The sequence below is a fragment of the Stenella coeruleoalba genome, assembly GCF_951394435.1.
Source record: "Stenella coeruleoalba genome assembly, chromosome: 11".
NCBI classification, from domain to species: Eukaryota; Metazoa; Chordata; class Mammalia; order Artiodactyla; family Delphinidae; genus Stenella; species Stenella coeruleoalba.
Window position 1 is genome coordinate 36,614,571 of NC_137157.1, and position 20,452 is coordinate 36,635,022.

At 37.2% G+C, this 20,452-nt stretch overlaps 1 protein-coding gene and 1 pseudogene across 14 annotated transcripts in view; one reads left to right on the forward strand and one right to left on the reverse strand.

Annotated features, from left to right (window-relative positions):
• The window catches only part of METTL25 (methyltransferase like 25), a 379,431-nt gene that overhangs the window by 104,361 nt on the left and 254,618 nt on the right, over positions 1 to 20,452 (reverse strand). For 6 of the 13 annotated variants that reach the window (XR_013830493.1, XM_079936895.1, XM_079936894.1 and 3 more), the window contains exons 2-3: positions 2,942 to 3,106; positions 2,354 to 2,460 (exon numbers count right to left, since the gene is read on the reverse strand). Coding sequence is in view for 12 of the 13 variants with exons in the window: in XM_079936895.1 (XP_079793021.1) it covers positions 2,354 to 2,460; positions 2,942 to 3,106 (272 nt within the window). In the remaining variant the exon portion in view is untranslated. Of the gene's footprint in view, positions 1 to 2,353; positions 2,461 to 2,941; positions 3,107 to 14,814; positions 15,437 to 18,476; positions 18,596 to 19,922; positions 20,053 to 20,452 lie in introns of those variants that run through there. The other 7 variants (XM_079936890.1, XM_079936898.1, XM_079936900.1 and 4 more) reach the window with 4 other exon arrangements.
• LOC307194077 (LIM domain-binding protein 2-like) lies at positions 18,320 to 19,547 on the forward strand (annotated as a pseudogene). The gene is made up of 2 exons: positions 18,320 to 19,019; positions 19,162 to 19,547. The product of its transcript is annotated as an LIM domain-binding protein 2-like (transcript).

The window sequence follows — 20,452 nt, forward strand, 5'->3', positions numbered from 1 at the left end:
ATTAGAGTATAAATGACATAAAGGCAAAGATATGTTTTGTTTTGTTTACTACTGTATCCTCAGCATCTATAACGGCACCTGATACATGGTAGGAGCCAAAGAAATATTTAATAAATGAACGCATGCATCCAAGTGTGAATGAATGAACATATTTTAGAAATAAAAATTAAGAAGTAAGAAGCCTTGGTAATGGGGATGAGAGAGGCAAAGGTTTTTGGCATGTAGGGAGCAATGTGGTTGAGGCAAAAACCAATTGTTTTTTTTTCTTCTCTAGTTCTTTTTGGTCACTAGTAAAGTTAAGATTTTACTATCTGGGTTTCCAACTATCCCCATGAAAACTACATTTATTAAATCTGCTTTTTAAAAGTAAAAATAGTATACACGTCATACATTTCAAACTTAACTATTTTGAGAATCAAATATTGCTATTAAGTAATTTCAAGAGAAAGACCCTGTAAGTCTTTAATACAGGTTTTTTTCACTCACTAGAAACAATCTCCATCACTATGAAAAAAGTTCCCTTAGAGAAGGTCTAACATGAAACATTATGCTATTTCAAATTTTTTTCTCTGCACTTTAGAAATAAAATAAATCCACTTTATTAATTTAAAGTTATTTATTGTGTAATATTTCATATAAATAAAAGAATAAATGTAGTTGAAATGTAAAGTTATAAAGCACAATAATAAATACCCCTCAAAGATTTAAGTATAAGTGATTTGTTTGGGAGGTGAAGAAAACACTGACAGGGAAATAGAGAAGAGAAAAAAGAGAAAGGAAGAAAGCCCAATAAATGGTATGTTCTTAAGCAAAATACCACTTTAGGACAACCTGGGTTTAATCACACTGAGAAACTTGGAGAGCTACTGTAGAACACATACCTCATAGTCACCCCACCTGGAAAGTCTAGGAGTTGATGTATCTGTTTATCAACGTGTGTTAGTCATTAGTCAAGGATGCTCACAGGGAGGAATTAATCCCCAGAACTTGTATGCAGGCAGTGCCATGCTTCAGCAGACAGAGAAAACCCACAGGAAAAGAAATGTAGAAACTGCCAGGTAGAAAGCAGCCCGGCACACCATGAAATGGTGAGGCCCAAGAGTTTCTGAATAAGGCCTCCAGTAGCGTCTGCTATAACCATGAACCCACCAGCCATCCTAAGAACTAGAATGTTAGTATTTCCATTTCATGTAACTATGTTGTCTTTCCATATCCCATCTCCCTGCTTCCCCTACCAGAGGTAACAACTATTCTCAAATTACTGTTTATGATTCCCTTGCTTCTTTAATGGTTTTTTTGCATATATTTTTTGCATTAAGAATATACCATTATTTTGCTTAAGAGCTTTTTAAATATGATACCATAAAATACGTAGTCTTCTGTAAATTGCTTATTTTTCCCAACCATTTTTATGTTTCTAATATTCATCCATGTGTTAGTACAGCAGCAGTTTGTTAAATTTTACTGTGTACTTGCCCTTTTTACTCCGGTTGAGTATTACTGTCATGGTGAGCCCGTTACCGATCCTGATAGGTACTGCTTAGATATGATACACTGGAGAAAAGGTTGAAAACTATTACCTCGGCTCTTGCCTTTTAGTTCCTACTCTAGAGATCTATGTTGCCATAAGTGGTTCTGCATGCCTGGCCCAAGCTGTGATCATTTTCTAATCAATCTCAAACTCTCCACAAGTCTGAAAGAATACATGGAAAAGATTCTAACACCTAATAAAAACTGAAGAAGGGAAAAAATCCTCCATTACCCCCATAGATGTTCTTGTAGGGATAAGAAAAATAACTTACTATTTTTATAGGCCAATGGAGGCAATCACTGATTTTATTTTAACATCTATTTTCAGACATTACTACCCTTCATAAAGGCTATTTTTTACAACAGGAATGCATTATAATTCTGACACTATGAAAGAATCCAAGTTTCTTTATGTTACAATAATGAGGCAGGTGCCCCAGACCACAGCATGGTAACCCAGGTCCTTGAGAACACCTAGTGGTAAACAATTTTGCAGAATGCCATCTTCATAATGCTGCCTCAAACTGGAGTTACAACATAAGAAAAAGAGAATTACCATAGCTTCTATCTACTCTGGAGAGAGTGAAATTTGTGGCAAAACATTAACAGTCATATCTTATTTTTAGTATAAATTTGTTTTTATTGCAGTATATTGGGAAATGAGAGCATTTTTAAAGGATCAGATGTGATGTGACATCTCACATCAGCTATTACTTAATGACATTTTAAAGGCTAGACGGTGATAGTAGAAAAGGAAATTTGAATGATACCCCCCAAAATGGCAATAATTTAAACACATGAATATATAGGGAAATACTCTTACCTGCTTTATTCCACAGTAATCAGCAACACTGCTGATGAGCTCTGACATTGCCTGAACTTCATGAGATTTTTTCAAATTCATAAACTCATCTGGCTTCACATTTCCATCTGAACAAAAATAAAACAAAATTAAAGTACTGCTACTAAAGAAACAAAACTTAATAAGAATCATCAGTTGATGCTCATGTTTTCTATAATTAAATACGAAAATAATAGAGATCCTACTGTGGTCTGTAAGATGGATCTCTATTAGTTTAGCTGCTATGAATCAAATTTGAATTAATAAAATGAAAAGACTCATATAACATTCTTAAAAATGTTCCTTGAAATATAAAACAATTAACTACAAAAGAAAAGACTGATAACTAGACTATGATGTAGGAAAAAAATATGGAGATGTATACCTAAGTTTTCTGTTTAATATGGTGCATAAGAAAACCTACTCATTTCGAACAAATCAGTCTATCGGGGCTCATGATATAAGGTCTAACAATAAATTAAGAAAATGTTGGAAATATATACATATATGAACAATATATTGCTTCTAAATGCCTAAAAAACATACATACACACACACAAACACACCTACCAGTTCTCTGTTTTTGATTTCCACGAAGGGCTACAAGCAACTGTTCAAAAGGAGTACATATTCCCAAGTTTTGTACAGAATAATATTTAGCAGCCAGAGCGAAGGCTTCCACACTCACCAGCTTCTGGGAAGTTTCACAAAATATTTTCGGAAAATCAGTAATATCTAAAAAATCAAGATCAAAAGAATTGTTAGCAACAAAATAAATAATCACTAGCTAATTTGTTGGAGATTTAAAAAACAAAAAACAAAAATCACCGATCTTATAACAAACTATAATATTTTCATTTTGGTGTGAATTTTGGCAATGTCACTAATGCTTCCATTATATTTGTTATTTAAACTATTAGCTATTTGTAGCAGCCAGTTTTCTCTTTAATACACTATACCATTATACACTTAGATTCCAAATTAAAATTTGGCCTTTTTGTTGTGTTTTTAAAAGCCAAAAAAAAAAAAAGAAAGAACGAACGAAAGAAAGAAATTTAAAACCGTGCTAAACTGTAATGCACTCATTAAATTTATGAATGGCCCTGGCTGACGTACAACTGTGAATTTAAAGGAGGTCAGTCCATCAAATGTCGTTACTCCCTGTGCACACTGCATGTAGAACAACAGCAATATTCTCAATGGTATAAATGTTATTGTAAAACAGTTCCTGCATCATATGGACCATGTAGAATTGTGTGGGCGTGTGTGTATATGTGTTCAACGCACTGTCAATACAACTTCTAAAAGTAATCTGGTTATGATTAGGTGAAAACAGTTCACTTTCTTCCCATAGTCAGTTTCAAACCAGACATTGTCTAAGCTTCATACAGAAACTGCTGATAGTTGCTGAATGCTCACTTTAGAAGAGTAAACTGCCACACTGTTTGCAACATCCAGTGTCCCTCCCTGCGTGAGGATCATTCACCCTGTTGAACTCAGATGTGGTTACATCTCGCCAAGGTGAACTATGCCATTTTCAGGCAGAAGTTTTAAAAATATCAAAAGAGTCACTACATTTTCTTTGCCCAGAACTGCAATTGTCAAGATAGAACCTGCCTCAGCCTGAGTCCCCAAGTGACGACAACAAAGGCATCACTGCTGTCAAACTACAATGAACATGTAGCATACATGAATAGTAACTTTCATTGTTTTTAGTCACTGAGTTTTTAGGCTTATTACTGTAGCATAATCTTAACTACTCTAATGGATACACATCAGTACAGATTTGCTTTTTATTTGTTCAGTTTCATTTTCCTATAGCCATTTTTAATGCATATTAATTTATTTATGAAGGTTTAAAGAAAGGCATTCTGATACGTATTAGTAGTTCAAAGAACTCCAAAGTTACCTATGAAATTATGAAAACCTACTTAAACACGAAAAACAATGATGCTCCCTGGCAAAAATTAAAAGAAAATTGAAGAAGGCTTGCAGAATGCTAAATAACTAAAAACTACATGTTTAAGACAGTACCTTTTGAAAGCTAATATCTATTAAGTTGATGGTAGTAATGTTTACCAAATTAATTAACTAGAAAATCAGCAGAGATGTATAACTTCCATTTCTGAATCTATTAAATAGAAATTTAAACTACAAGATTACTATAGTGCGTTTATTTAAGATACATTTTGTGTATTATATAAAGTTCTTTCGACATTTTACAAACTGAATTTACTAATGCAGCCAAAAAGTAATAAAATCCACATCAAAATATTTAGGCATGATACAGAGGGGAAAACTCAGTCAACTGTTAAGTGAGCCTCTCAGGTTTAAGGGCAGTCTCAACATCCCCAAGTTCCAGGGCGGCAATTTCTTAGCATGTGATAGAATAAGAGTAGTAAATTTCAAAGTGCAGAGGGGCTATTATAGTAGTCAGTTATTGGACAGTGCTGCCAACAGAAAGAAATGTGATGTTTCTGTTGGAAAAGTAAAGCTTCAAATCAATTTAACTATCCTACTAAAAATATTTGAAAAAATTCCAATCCAAGCCAAATTAATGTTGTTAATTTGCTTTTAATTATAGGCCTCCTAGTAATTTCAGAAATTTGGAGATCTAAACTGCAAAGATATTAAATTTTTAACAATGTTTCCTTTTATAAAAAGGATAGTGTTCTGATTCAGTCCATTGGTTTATGTCACTTAAGGCTACACCAGTTTATTCAGATAGTCTAGAACTCTGTGAAAAAAATCTTTGAATTATGAAAATATAGCTTTTGTAACTTTGTTTTCAAATGATCCAGCCTATAACCTCCATTACTTGCGATTTTTAGAGATTCAGAGAGATGAGAGGTGTCAATGATCTTGTCTTTACTTCTATCTCTGAAACAGTATGTGAGGAAAGTTCCGTGGTAACGGTAATAGTATCCGTAGTACTCATAGTGCATTCCCAGAGACTTGCACACTGAGGTTGGGTTTGGCAACTAGCAAAATAAAAACCACAGTGTTACCCAACTTATTACTTAAATTCTTAATTAGTTAAATTTTTTACCCAGGGAAAGCTTCATTTTTAAATTTGATACCCATTGCACCTGCATATTCTGCAGTTTGATTGTTTTGCCAATATCTCCCTCTACTGGAAGTACTTGTTCTGCTTTATTACATGCTCTGTCTTTATTTACTCTTATTTTTTGTACACCCACAGAAGTTTCTTACAAGATAGGTTATTTGGGCATGAGGGAGCAAAGGCACCAGAGAGGCAAGGGAGAAGTTAATTCTATTAAATATGATATCAGTATATCCCTATCCTTTTTTTTTTTTTTTTACAGCAGAGATCAATATACAAGGAAAGGTAGAAAGGTTATACATACACATGTTGGATTATGAAAATTTCGAGATAGAGAAATGAATAATAATGTTTCAAAGCTAAAAATAAAATAGAAACAATCAATGAATATATAATATTGACATCTAAAATAAAAAATTTTCAAAACTAAATGTCTGGTATTTTACTTGAATATTATCTAGCACTTTAAGGAAGACAGAGTACTGTTAGGATTCACAATTATCTCACCACTATTATTGCTAACATTTATTGCACATATACTATGGGCCAGGCACTGTGCCAAACAGTTGACATTTAATGGAACGAACTTATAAGCTAGTTACATCGTGCTCATATCCCCACTTACAGAGGAAGAAACCAAAACTTAGAGAGGCTGCAATTTAGCCAGGTTCGCACAAACACTAAGTAGCAAGGCATGTGAACCAAGGCTGTGGGCAGACCTTGTTCTTAATTCCCACATTCGATCAACATGCCACTGCAGTGAGTAACAAATGAAATCAGGAAAGACAGCAGTTAAAAAAGTGCTAGGCAGACTGACTGTCAGAATCAGGTCTAACAAGAATTCCCTCTGGCAGAGATCAATACATGGTAATATCTTTAAGACAGTTTCAAACTCATTTATCTTCTTAATTCTTTCACTTCCCTCACTCCCCTCAACACCTCCCTCTTTAGCAGAAGTGATTTTAAGATTTCATGAAGTAAAAAGAGTAATTTCTACATTTAAAACAACTGATAAGTCTCTGAAAAGAAAATTAAAAGTTTTTATGATAAGATGTTGTTGTAGTTATCTATTTCTAGAAACAAAGTATCCCTACTGTTTCATGCCCAGTTGTAAGGCAATAATACCTTGCATATACCAGGTATTCAGTAAGTAGGGAATCAATGAAGGGATGAACGAAAGCAATTCCTCAATACATTTACTACTGTAGCATCACCAGATACACTGAGAGAAACAAATTCTAAGATTCTGGGGTAGTAGTTTTCACTGAGGCCACTACAGGGACTTCAACAGTACTTCGGAGCCTGTTAGAAGAGCATAAAACCTCATCTCAGCCCTAATGTTTACAATCACAAAGTGAGATAAAAGTGATTTAAAACATTTAGAATGTGATATAAAATACAATTATGTGCTAAATTCTGACGTTTAACTGTGCTACAGGGGTTAGGGCAAAGGTCACTACTGTTATTATCACACACCCTAAAAATGTTCTATGGTCCAGAATTTCAAGAAGAAGTCAACAGTGCCCTCTTAATAACAATCTTCACAAGGACACCGAAATGTTATGGACTCACTTTTACATGTCCTACAGATGTCTCCAATTCAAAAAGCCCAAAACTGAACTGTAAGTTCTCAAGCTCACCAAACCTTTCCCTTTTCCTATTTACTATCCTGTTTAATAGTGTCATCAGTCACTCAGTACCGAAGTTAAAAGTCTACATTATCTTAAATGCTCCTTGTACCCTCAATGCACATACCCAGTCACCCATTAAACCTAATGTAAAAATGTCTTTCATTTGGGACCCCCCTCCCCCCCCATCACCGCCGCGGTTCAAACTCTATTAGTACCACCAGTGTTACTGCAGTAGTGATTTTTTTCCTTATCAATAGAACTCCCATAGCAGAATGCTCAGTAAGTGCTGGTTGAGCTGAATTGAACATGTTTTCTAAAATGGAAATCTACTTATATTCAATGCAAGTTTAATTATACATTTTAAGGCTTTGGCTTCTACCAACAGTTGACTTTAGGCTTCAATCTTTTATACTTGTTTAGTAGACTTCAGTCAAAAGTTAAAGCTGTCTTGCTGAACTATGAAAATTATATATAGGATATATTAAATTTTATGAATGTTTAAGTATATCCATAACCCTATAATCTATTTAAGGAAGAAACAGAATATATACTGTTGCTTTTTAAAATAAGTCAATTTATATTACTCCATTATGTGCTAGGAAACTTTTTGCATAAGCTCCAACATAATTTATGGCTGCATATGAATGTTATCTCAACATGTAAACCATGCTCTTAGAAAGAATGATATAATTAACAAAAATTGATATGCATATCCTTATTGTGCCAATATTAACATTACACTGAATGTTCCATTACACGGAACCATTTCAAAAGCATTTTCACATTAACTAAGTTTTTACAGAAATCAAATTAAATATAAAAACAGGAAAATCTAACCACAGTACTACTACTCTAACAAACCCTTTTCATAGTTTAATTTGAAGGAAAATAAAAATATCATACAAAGAAACAGAAGTTTAGAAAATTGATTTGGTATATAAAAAATAAACTTGTTAAAAAATAAACAATTCTGGGATGCCTACGATGTGCAAGGTAATAACTGAACCTGATAAAGCTAATTTGTTAACAACTCATGATTCATCTACGGGATACAGTGTCTTATCACTTACAAGGCATGTGGGCCACGAATGTTCAGTGTGGATTCCAGAGGGCTCAGCAATTCCCAGTTAGAATTCTTTTGAGATGCCACATGGGATGCGCTTACTCAGGTCTTTGCACTTGTTTTTTCCTCTGTCTGATACCATCTTCTCTCAGATAGTTTCATGGTTCTGTCTCTCACCTCCTTTAGGTCTTTAATCAAATGTCACCATTTCAGTGAAAACTTCTCTGACAACCCTATTTAAAACTGCAACCTCACTCAACTCTCATTCCTCACTGATCCTGTATCAATGTTTTATAGCACTTATCACCATCTGACATAGTAAGTAACATGCAAGAGGACATATTTTTGTTTACTGCTGTATCCTGAGAACCTAGAATGATGCTTGTCATAGTACATACTCAATGAATGAATGGGTAAATGAATGAGCAAGAACTCGGTCTGAATTCTGGTTCTCAGACTGCCTCTCCCTCTGTGGCCATGAGCAATCTATTTATCTGCTCTAAGACTTGATATCTTCATCTATTAAATGGGGGCAAATATCTCCTTTACAGTATTTTAAGGAGTACACATATATATGCACATAGGCATATATTTAAATATGTACGTATACATATATACATGTAAGTATTTAATTACACACACACCCGCACACACACACACACCATCCTAAAACAGTGCCTAGAATATAGGAGGCAACTCCCAAAGCACAAAGTCCGAATTAAGTAACTGAGTGTCCTAACACAGCACTTGGGACTTTGTTGGAAGAATGTGGGGCAGAAAATACTCAAATATTTAGGCCCAGAATACCATATAGGCTACTAGAGAAGAACTTGAAATAATGATCAATACAAACATTCAGTTTCTAAACATGGGGCCCGCTGGGAGAAAGGAAGTTTGGGCTCTGGAAGTTGGATGCAAGCCCTCCATTGTTAGAATGAAAGCATGACTAGGGACAGGTAAGCTGCAACTTGAGACACAACGTGCAAGTCCAACAGCCAGCACTGGGTTCTACAGTGTAAGTAGGTTGAAAGCAAGAATTTCTCAGTGTTTGGGAGCCCAGTGGTTAGCAGTGGACACCATGTCCTAGAATCAGCTTGAAAGCTCAAGGGAGAAATTTTATTACCAATGATATTTCTTACTAAATTTGAAGTGAAATTCAGTAGATAGATTATAATCCTGACCATGCCTTAAAGACCTAATATAGTTTCAAGTCTGCTTTACTACAGTGTTTTAATTTCCTACATCAGAAGTCTCTATTTTCAGAAAATAACCAAAACCAAGAGATAGATTACTAGAAATTCCACAACTTCAAACTCCATTTAAAATTAGAAGCACTGAAGAATAAATTAAATATTTGTAAACATTTTCTGAAAAATAAATTCAATTTAATAAACCAAATATGATTTTGTTAGCAAAATACAAAATAAATTTTAGATTCTAAAACTTTAAAAATTGCTTTATAATTGTAAAGAATAAAAACGAACCTATTTCAGAGCAGTAAGTGCTATGAAATCAATCTCTTTGTTCTTCTCTTGTTCCCACCTCAGAGATCTCATTTCCTATTTTCGCTGCCATCTTCTGAACACCACGGCAGGCTTCGCTGCCCCACAGTGCCTCAAGGATGGCAGTATCTTAGTAACTAACGCTGCCATTGATCTCTTACTGAGAAGACCAGTATTTCCTTTCTATACACACATTGACTTGGGCCTAGACTTCCAGGCTTTCAAGAATAAAAAAAGACTTTACAGTTTGTTTATTTTGGAGGCAGGAAAAATAAAGACTTTTTGTCCCAGATAAACAGTAATTGTAAGTAAAATTAAATTACTAATAAGGGATTTTGAGAGAGTAAAATTAAGTCACACCTGTCTCTTAAAATTGTACTTTCCATTAACTTGAGTTTAATTTCATCTGCTATTCTTATTCTAAACTCCATTACTTACATTCCAACATTAACACAAAATAGATGTGTGTCTATTCTACTCAACTGAATTCAGTTATAATCAGGTGCCAAGTAAAAGGAACCTGCAAGAGGAGTTTGCATTAAATATACACTTTCTCTAATTCCTACCATACCTCCAGCAGATCTTGCTCCGATCTTGCTCTTTACTTGTTTAATTTTTGTAAATGATGTGTATAATTCATAAAAACCAGATCAATTTTATTCTTTAGGGACCATTATTTAAGGTGACTGCAATAGAGAAAAAACAAATAAAATGCCCACCTAAACCTTACATTCGCCACTCTGATTTTAATGATCAAGAAAGAGGGAAGAATTCATTTTCAGTAATTGTTATTGGTATTGCCTGAAGATACCAGTCTAATACTCTGCAGCTATATCGGAAATGCAGTTCCCCTCACAAGGGAAGTTTCAGAACTTCATAAAGATTAGTTAAAGAAATGTTTGAAAATATATATCATAATAAGGAACAAAAAGCGACGAGAAAAAGAAGAATGAGTACAAGCGCTGGTCTAAAGCAAGATGAAGTCAAAGAGCTTTGTAATACTAATAATGCTTTCAACCAGCGGTTCTTATCCTGAGGTCTAAGAGCTAAAGAAGTTTACGAATCACCGAAAGCTATCTGTAAAGTTTTACATCTATGTGAGCATATATGCCTCTTTTTAAGGAAGAGGTATGATAGTGTTCATTTGAATTAGCCTTTTAATGGGATTTGTGACCTAAGAGATAAAGAATCACTATCTTTTACTCTTCCTCAACTTTTACTTTACCCAATGTTAATATTGTAACAGACAATTCAACTAAGTATTTTTTCTCTGGCTTCTAGAGATCATTTTAAATATTTAAAACAACGTAAAATTATTCTTTTATTCATTGGTAGATAGCTATTAATTCTTAATATAAATTTCATAGTTTTAAAATTAATCTAACTTTGAAAAGATAACACTTTTCTCTCCAGTATTTTTAGTACTAAACAGATCCTCTCTTATTGTTGATGGTCTAAGTTACTAGTCTGAGTTTTTAGATAATGCCCGTCTAACAAAAATAAATAAATAATTTAAAGTACCAAGCAACATAAAAGTGAATATCTAAACAAACAGAAGACACATTTATTCTGATTGGCTAAATATAAGCATAATTTAAGTAGAATGAGGGAAAAAATTGCCATAGATAAGAGGAATCTTCATGAACTTTGTTTTACTAAACTTCTTAATAATTGAATGATATGGGGGAAATCAGAAGTTGGGGGGGTAACCATTAAAAACTAGAATATAAATTCAAGTTCTAAATGGCCCTACCTAAAAGGAACAATCGGAAAGCACTTTATATATATCAAATAAATAAAATATGATGACAAATTATCCTGAGTTCCCAAAGATCTGTTTGCATTTTTGTCACCCTTACCCATAATTACAGTAGCAACCCAGGAACTGGGCTGACAGTTGCCACTATCTTTTTGTTGTATGAAATTATTTCCACACTTGAAGTCTGCTAAAAAGACCCAGAAAAATATAAAAAGGGAAAATAGAGTTCAGGAAAATACATATGGAAAGTGAAAGGATAAAAGTTAAATACGACAGAGTAAAACAGACGACACTAATTATTTCTCTGTTGTTCTCACTTTCTATTTCCAACATGCTTTCTGGCTTCATGTGTTTCAAATTAAATGTGAGCACAATTTCAATGCACCATAATCACCACCATCACCACCACCAAGAAAAAAATACTTAGAATGGCCAAGAAGCAATTTAATTTATTGAGGTGCAATAAAAATACTTTAAGAGAAACCGCAACAAAATAATCTATCATAGGCAGAAACTTCCTGTGTTGTTCAATTAAAATGACAGTAAATTAATTATGCAGATGCTCACCAAAAGGAACCAATTCTAAACATTTATTCAGCACCCAATCCTGGTAAGGATCATGTAAGTTGCGATAACAAGAAACAGGAGAAGTAGCATATGGGCCTCAAGAAGCTGAAAGAAGAGAGTCAAGAGAGGCCCTGGAGGCTTTGAAAGAGTCTTAGAGCAGCCCTGGGCTTTGGCAAAGTCACAGAGGATGGCTTTGCCGGCACAGAAACCTGGATTTCCTGAGAGCTGAATAGGTTTTCCACAACTGATTCTAAGCAAAGTTACAAGAAACTGACTTTATAAACTTATTACTTTACATTGAGATAACCCATATCACTCATTTGATGAGACACTGTCTCCTAATTTTAGAATTACAACTAGAACAAATAAAGCCAGATATTCTTAAAGAAAATTTTAATCAAGCTGGGTAGCTGTTTGAGTGGCCTGTGTAGTCATGATCTATGTTGGTTTCATAAAGTATTTTGGCTATCCTAACTCAGAATCTCTTCCGTTTTGCCTTTTGGAAGATTTTTCTATACTTATGAAGACCAATTAACTCCTGAAGACCAAAAGATAATTCACTTGAGAATGTTACAGATTTATATATGTAGTCATTACTTCCTAAGGACACAGCCTAGGTCCCTTGAAGTGGGGAAAACAAAATCTTAATCCTTGAGAGGAGATATAGGAGACTGTTCGTTTTATCAGTATTTAGAAGCTATCACTACTGGCTTTTTTCTGCAGATGGTTAATCTCACCCATATATGTGATAAACTTTCAGAAATTTTAGCCTGAAATGATGCCTGCCTTGATTTTATCTCCAGATTCTCATGGTATCTTTCTGTAATTTTCAATGTACTGAATGAAGTACTGCATTTTCACACAGGAAAAGAATAGCAAATTAAGTTTAAAAACCTATGAGTTGGATCAAGTCATACAAAAACAATGATGACAAACATAATATGGACAGAAACCACACCATAGCTATCTAGTTCAGTACCATATTTCCATGGGTACCTTCAATAACATTCTTTATAGATCTATGCTTCACTTCGATCTTCAAGAATAATTTACTCATCTATATGGCAGAAACTGTTCAATGTGCTAAGAACACAAAACTGAAAAAGGCAAACACTGTACTTTTGTTTTTAGAGAGTTTATAATCTAGCTGCAGATAGGGACAAGCCAGTGGACGATGACAACAGGATGACCTGTGTTGATATGGGAGAGTATATGGGGTGTTATAGGAGCACATACATTTCCAGAAGTTCCTGACAATTTATTTTTTCCAAGGAAAGAAAGACCTAATTACACCATCACCACCAACATCATCATTACCACAACCCTCATCATTTATTAGCCACAACTTATTGAATCCATGCTATACTCCCAGTTCTATGTTAGGAGCCACATTACATCATTTTTCAGCTTTACTACAACTTTGTAAGATTGGTAATACACTTGTGAAAAAGGAAAAAAATAACAACAATAACAATCAGCTGTGACAGAGAGATAGCAGCTTATAGCTGGGGTGGAGCTGGCGCCGGCACACAGACCACACTCTTCCCTATTAAACATGAAAGCGTTTACAGTAGTACACCAATATCAGACCAAGTCTGTGACCATGCGAAGTCCACAACCATGACTGAGCACAGACAAAAACAAGAACATCGTGCAAACACAACGGCCTTCATGAAAGGAGCCCCACAGAGGCTCACATGGTGAGAAACTGAGGCCCTGTGCCAACAGGCAGCACCAACTACCCCCCATGTGAGTGAGACATTGTGGGGGCAAGTTCCCCAACCTCAACCAACTTCAGCAACTGCAGCCCCACCAGCAAGTGGACTGTGAAACCGTGAGACCCTAAGCCAGGTCCATCCGTTAATCTGTTCCTGAATTCCTACCCCACAGAAACTGTGTGAGAGCGTGTTATCAGCAACAGGTCGTGTGTAACGATATAATTGTCAATGAGTGTGTACGCTTCCAACGAAAACAATTATAAGGGAGGTCGTATAATTAATATTAATACTGTGTTTCCCTTTAATTCTTAGGCTGTTTTCTTCTATTTCTTTGAACATATTTATGATAGCCACTTAAATCCAACATCTGAGCCCAATCAGGATCGGCTCCTATTAACTCATTTTCTCCCCCCTTGGGTCACACTTTCTTTTAATTCTCTGAACACAGCTACTTAAATCCAGCATCAGGGCTCACTTGGAATCAGTTTCCTGAGTATGAGTCATACTTTCCTGTTTCTTTGCACATCTAGTAGTTTTTGGTTGAAAAGCAGAATTGTGGATAATTTATTGTAGTAGATCTATTTTGTTTTTCTAAGGATTTTGTTGTTGTTATTCTACTAAGAAGTGAACTTGCTTGGACTCAGACTGAAATCTATCTCCCCCTCAGCAAGCAGCAGCTGGTGTCTCTGCTCAGTTGCTGATTAGCCTGCCCCCTGAGAGTATCCCTGAGCCTGTGTAGTTCAGCAGGCAGATGAAGATTTGGGTGGATTTGATAGTCAGATTGGGGGGCTCATCCTCTCTGTGGTTACATTTGTTTCCAACGCTCCCCAGCCTAAATTTCCAGTTACTCTGCCAGCCCTGAATTCTGCCCATTGATACAGAAATTCAATCAGGCTTTTGATTTTTGCCACCCAAGCTGTGTACACAGCTTGGGGAATATACTCTGTCAAAGGTGCAGCAAGTCTGCACATCTTGCCAGGAGCTCTGTCTTTCAAGGGTTCACGATCCCCCTAGTTTCATCAGTGTTTTTGCTGGATTCTCTTAGTCTCCCGTGCCCGCATGTGCACATGTGTGTGTGTGTTTGGGAGGGGGTGTGTGTCTATACTTCATCCAGGGTTTTAGCCAGAGTTTATACTCACATCTTAGATCTCAGCCCTTCTGTGGCCCTCCTTCCAGAATGTGCTCCTTAAATTTCCATCTGCTCTCATCTCTGAACTCTGTTGTGGCCATCTTGAGCTGGGAAGAATGTCGTTCCAGACTGCCAGATCTAGGGGGGTTTGGAGCACCCCCAGCAAGAAAGTCATGAGTTCACAGTTCTTCCCAATCAGTAGCAGTTTTCCAACAGCAAACTCTGCTCGTATTTCTGTCCCCCTTTGGTCACCTTCCAGAACCTTCCAATAGTTTTTAATAATCCGGTCAGTGTTTGTCATTGTTACCTGCTGGAGGAACTGCCTGACCTCTTCAAGCAGCCATTACCTGAAGCCCACCCTGGACTATTTTAATAGCCTTATCCTGTCCTCCTGCTTCCACCCTCACCTCCTCCACCCTCACCTTCTCCACAAAGAAGCCAGAGTCATCCCTCTGAGACATAAATCACACAGCATACCCCCCCATGAAGTCCTTGAAGAGCATTCCACTCCACTCAGTAAAAGCCAAGCCCTCAGTATGGTTTGCAAGTCCCACATGAAGTTGCCTCAGGCCGCTACTCAAACCTCATCTCTGATCAGTCTCACCTGGATGGCTCTGCTGTGCTCCCAGCACACACAGCACGTTCCCACCTGGTGCCTGCTATTCACTTGGCCCGACACACTCTTCCCTCAGATAGACCATTTTTCACTTTCCCTTCCTGGAAAACGAGTGGGGTGTGTGTGCGCGTGTACATACAGTTTTCTGGGTATCAACCTTCACTAAAACATAGGCTCCGCATGCGCAGGGATTTTATTGTGTTCAGTAGCATAACAGTAGGGTCTAGAACAGTAGGGTCTAGGTAGAAGGCACTCAGTAAACATGAGTCAAGTGAATGCGTGGGTTAAGTGCTGCTCTTTGTTAGGCATTCCGCTTAACCCTTGCCATGCATTTACTCACATAACTTTCAGACTGCCCCATCAAGTAGGTACTATAATTATTTATCCCAATTTTATGGATGAGGAACTGAGGCACACAGAGTTGCAGCCCAAGCTAACCAAACGAGTATGTGGTGAGGCCGGGACTTGAACCAGGCAGTCAGTCTGCAAAGCCCATAGCATTAGTCTGCTCAAGATGCCATACAAAATACCACCGGCTGGGTGGCTTATACAACAGAAATCTGTCGCAGTCTGGAAACTGGAAGTGCAAAATCAAAGTGCTGGCGGAGCTAGCTGGTTCCCGGTGAAGCCCCTCTCCCTGGCTTGCAGACAACTGCCTTCTCACTGGGTCCTCACATAGTTTTCCTCTGTGTGCACCCTTCTGGTGTTTCTTCCTCTTCTTATTGGATTAGGGCACCACCCTTTTGACCTCTTTTAACCTTAATTACCTCTTTAAAGACTATCTCCAAATATAGTCACATTGGGGTTTTTGGCTTCGAATTATGAATTTGGGGGGGACACAATTCAAACCACAACACCCATAATTTATGCCCTTAAAATAGTTATTTTCACCATCTTTCCTTTTTAATTGTGGAGAATTAATACTGTTTTCTCTCTAGTTCTTTTTAGATGAACAGAGGAAAAGAAACTTTCAGGACTCTGACCAGGCCAGAATATCACCTGGCAAGAGAAATCTACTGAAATGGCTACACTGAGGATTTTCAGAAACAACTTGGTCTCATAAAATACCAAATGATTATGCCAAACATATGCTAGTGTACTTTCACACACTGTGCATGTGTAACTCCTCATATCAAGCTGGCAGAAAACCACACTTCTTGTGAGACCCTAATGGAAATCCATTCAGGTCTCCTTGCTGCTCCTTGATCACACCATGCCTGCTCCCACATCAGGGCCTCTGCACTCCCTGTTCTCACTATCTGGAATGCTCTGCCTCCAGATAGCTTCATGACTCCATTTTCTCCTTATTTAGATTTTTTGTCCAGAGTTATTTCCATGAAGTTTTGCTAGGACAACCTATTTACAATTGCAAACGTATCTTCCTCCTGCCCATCCCCTTATTTACTCCTCTCTTTACTTGATTCTTCTCTGTGGCACTTTTAAAAAATTATCTCTATTCCCTCTAGAATGCAAGCAAGGTGAAAACAAGGATTTTTATTTGCTTTATTTACTATTTCCCTAGCTCCTAGAAAAGTACTGGCACACAGCAGACACTAAGTAAATGTTCCCTGAATGAATGAATGAATGAACAAACTTCCCCAAGGTCACAGAGCTGGTAGAATTGGAATCTGTACCCTGTATGACTCAACAGTATAAAAATTAAGTGCTAAATTATCCTTATAGAGAAACTAACAATTCTTTAATAAGATACAAATCTGGTCAAAGAGAAAAAAATACTCTGACACAAACATTAGACTTCATATAGTAATGGAGAAAATGTCCATATTTACATAATCTTTACATAAACAAAAATTAATATTCCTTACAAGCATATATTATAAAAAATTCATTATTTTTAATACTGGAGGTGGCAGACCATTTGTACAATTGAATATCTTGTATATAAAATTCGGCAGGGTCAGAGACATTTCAAAGGTGAATAATCTAGTCTAGATTCCATTATTGTTGAGTTGACACAAAATTGGTTGTGTTTCTCAAAAGATGTATTTTGTTCCTAGCTGAGAGAACAAATAAGTGGCATTATTCATTTATTTGTTCGTCAAATATTTATCAACCACCTACTCTGACCAGGCACCATTCTAGGCACTAAAGATACAACAGTGAACAAAACAATTCTTACATTCTTGAAGGGGAAACAATAAAAACAAAACAAAACATAAGAAATGTATCCATGTCATCAAAATATCAGTTTTGATAATAAATGCCCTTTGTACTTCAATCTTAAATAATCCAGAAAAACCTTTATCACGGTGGTAAAGACCTCAGACTCTGTGGCGTCCAATGACCCAGGCTTGCATCTCCATTACAAGCTGTGCCCCTAGTATATTACCTCCTCAACTGGCAATTTCACAAATGGGGAAAACAGAACCCATCTTGCCAGACTAATGTAAATATTAAAAGGGAAAATATGCAAACAAACAACACACTGCAGGGAAAATAGTAAATATCAATTAATCCTATTATTGTTATTATTAGGATATGTAAACAATCTAATTCTTCCACTGTATGAAGCCTAGGCTAAACCCATATGAAAGTCTTGGGCTTCATATTTAATTAGTTTCTTTTACTCTTTTGGAAGCCAGAATGAGTCATTCATTAACTCATTCAACAAATATTCATTGAGTATTTAATTATGCATGCTAGGTATTTTACTAGGTGCTGGAATACAGCACGACAGACATGATCTTAAACTCTTTTGGAGTTTAAGTTGCCACGTTATCATAGGTATTAGGCATTATGAGAGTGAACTGAAGAAGTGCCTGGTTGTTTGGCCTGAGGCGACCCAGCACTGGAGCCGACCCGACTCTTTGGTGGAGCTAATGGCAGACTCTGGGACGGCTCACGCCAAGGAGTACTTCCCAGAACTTCTGCCGCCAGGGTCCTTGTCCCCACAGTGTGCCACAGCAACCCCCTGCCTCCGCAGGAGACCCTCCAACACTAGCAGCTATCGGCAGGACCCTCATCCCCCGTTACTTTAGCACTGTGTTTGTAATACTGACCTGTATTACATTCTCAAACACTCAAAAGAATCTTACCACAGCTCATCCATCACGGTGGACTGAGACAGCGTGCGATGGTCACCCAGCACGGGAAGCCCATGTTTACCAAGATGTGTACAGAAGGCAGACTGACCTTGGAGTTCACCTTTGATGATCTCATGAGAATAAAAACATGGCACTTTACCATTAGACAATACAGAGAGTTAGTCCCAAGAAGCATTCTTGCCATAAATGCACAAGATCCTCAAGTCCTGGATCAGCTGTCCAAAAACACCAGGATGGGGCTAACAAATTTCACCGTCAACTACCTCAGGTTGTGTGTAATACTGGAGCCAATGCAGGAACTGATGTCCAGACATAAAACTTACAACCTCAGTCCACAAGACTGCCTGAAGACCTGCTTGTTTCAGAAGTGGCGGCGGATGGTGGCGCCGCCAGAACCCACAAGGCAACCGACAACGAAACAGACAAAAAGAAAAAAATTCCACCAGCAGCACCTCCAGCAGCAGCACTGGGAACACTGCCAACAGCACGGGCGGCAAGAAGACGCCAGCTGCCAACCTGAGTCTGTCCAGTCAGGTACCTGGGCTAGGAGCGATCCCGAACTGCAGCCTCAACCCTGGGAGGGATGGAGACCTGTGTCATTCAACAGCAGTGACCCCTTCTGGCCAATTTAAGGAGAAGCACTGAGGGGCCCTGAAGGAGTCACTTCCAGTCCTCCTCAGAGGATTTGATGGTGGTAGGAGAGCCAACTCTGATGGGAGGGGAGTTTGGGGATGAGGACAAAAGGCTAATCAATAGATTAGAAAACACGCAGTATGATGCAGCCAACGGCATGGACGACGAGGAAGACTTCACCAGTTCACCAGCCCTGGGGAACAGTAGCCCATGGAACAGCAAACCTCCCACCACTCAAGAGACCAAATCAGAAAACCCCCCACCCCAAGCTTCCCAGTAAGATTGACCAGCTCCGGAATCCACTGTCAATAGCCCCTGTGAGTTACAATCACTATTTCAGATCCTTACTCACAGCAGAGAAAGGAAGAGACATTAAAACTTTTCCATGCAAATAACTATTTCTAAACCACAGGGATCTGAGTTTCTTTCTTTCTTTTTTTAATTGAGAGGATCATTCCAAATAAACTTCCATGACCCCTCCCTGGAGGCCTTCACAGGTAACAGATACTGGCAGTAATCGTAATTAAAATAAGAGCAAAAGCTAGGCTTCTCCTGGCTCGGTTTTAACCACATGTGTTAATTTCATTCCCCCCCCCCCCCCCGCCCCACCCAACCATCCAACAAACGCCATATTGTTAACAAACCCTCAGTGCTCAGGATCTCATTCTATCCGAACCCAACTACAGATAGACTTTTTAATATTGTAAAATATTTTCTGCTTTTTGACTTGCATCTGAGAGTTACTTGTTTCAGTAAAAAAAGAAAAAGAAAAAAATCCACTTTTGGAAAGTAATTTAAATGTACCTTTATCTTCTTTTCCCCCTTCACCTTTTCTTTCATAGGGTAACAGCTAAGAGGGCCCAGCAGGGTAATTTATGGCCGAGCTAATGTCAATTGGTCCTCCATCCTGAGTTGGTTCAATAGAGCCCGAGTGCTGAAACAAGAAATGTCTTTTTGTCATCAAAGGCACCAAGGCAGATTTTTATGTCAAGAAAGGCACTTGGCCCATTGAGAATGTAGGCATTTGTAAAATTTCTGTTGATCCAAATATTTTCAAGCCATGTAATCCATTAATTTTGTGGGCAGTTTAATAAATCTGAAACTCTTTTGTGTTTTTCTTGTTGTATCTGAGTTGACTGTTGTTTCTTTTCATAGTATATTTCCTGTATAATATTTTGTAAAGCCCTAACCTGGTTCTTTTATGGGGACTTTTCTTTGGGAGCAATTCCAGTGTATTTATGTGAAACTTTATAAAAAAACTAATTTTCCCATTTGCATATTAATGCGTTTCTCTATACGTGTAAAGACAGTGGCTCCGTGTATTATAAAACAGC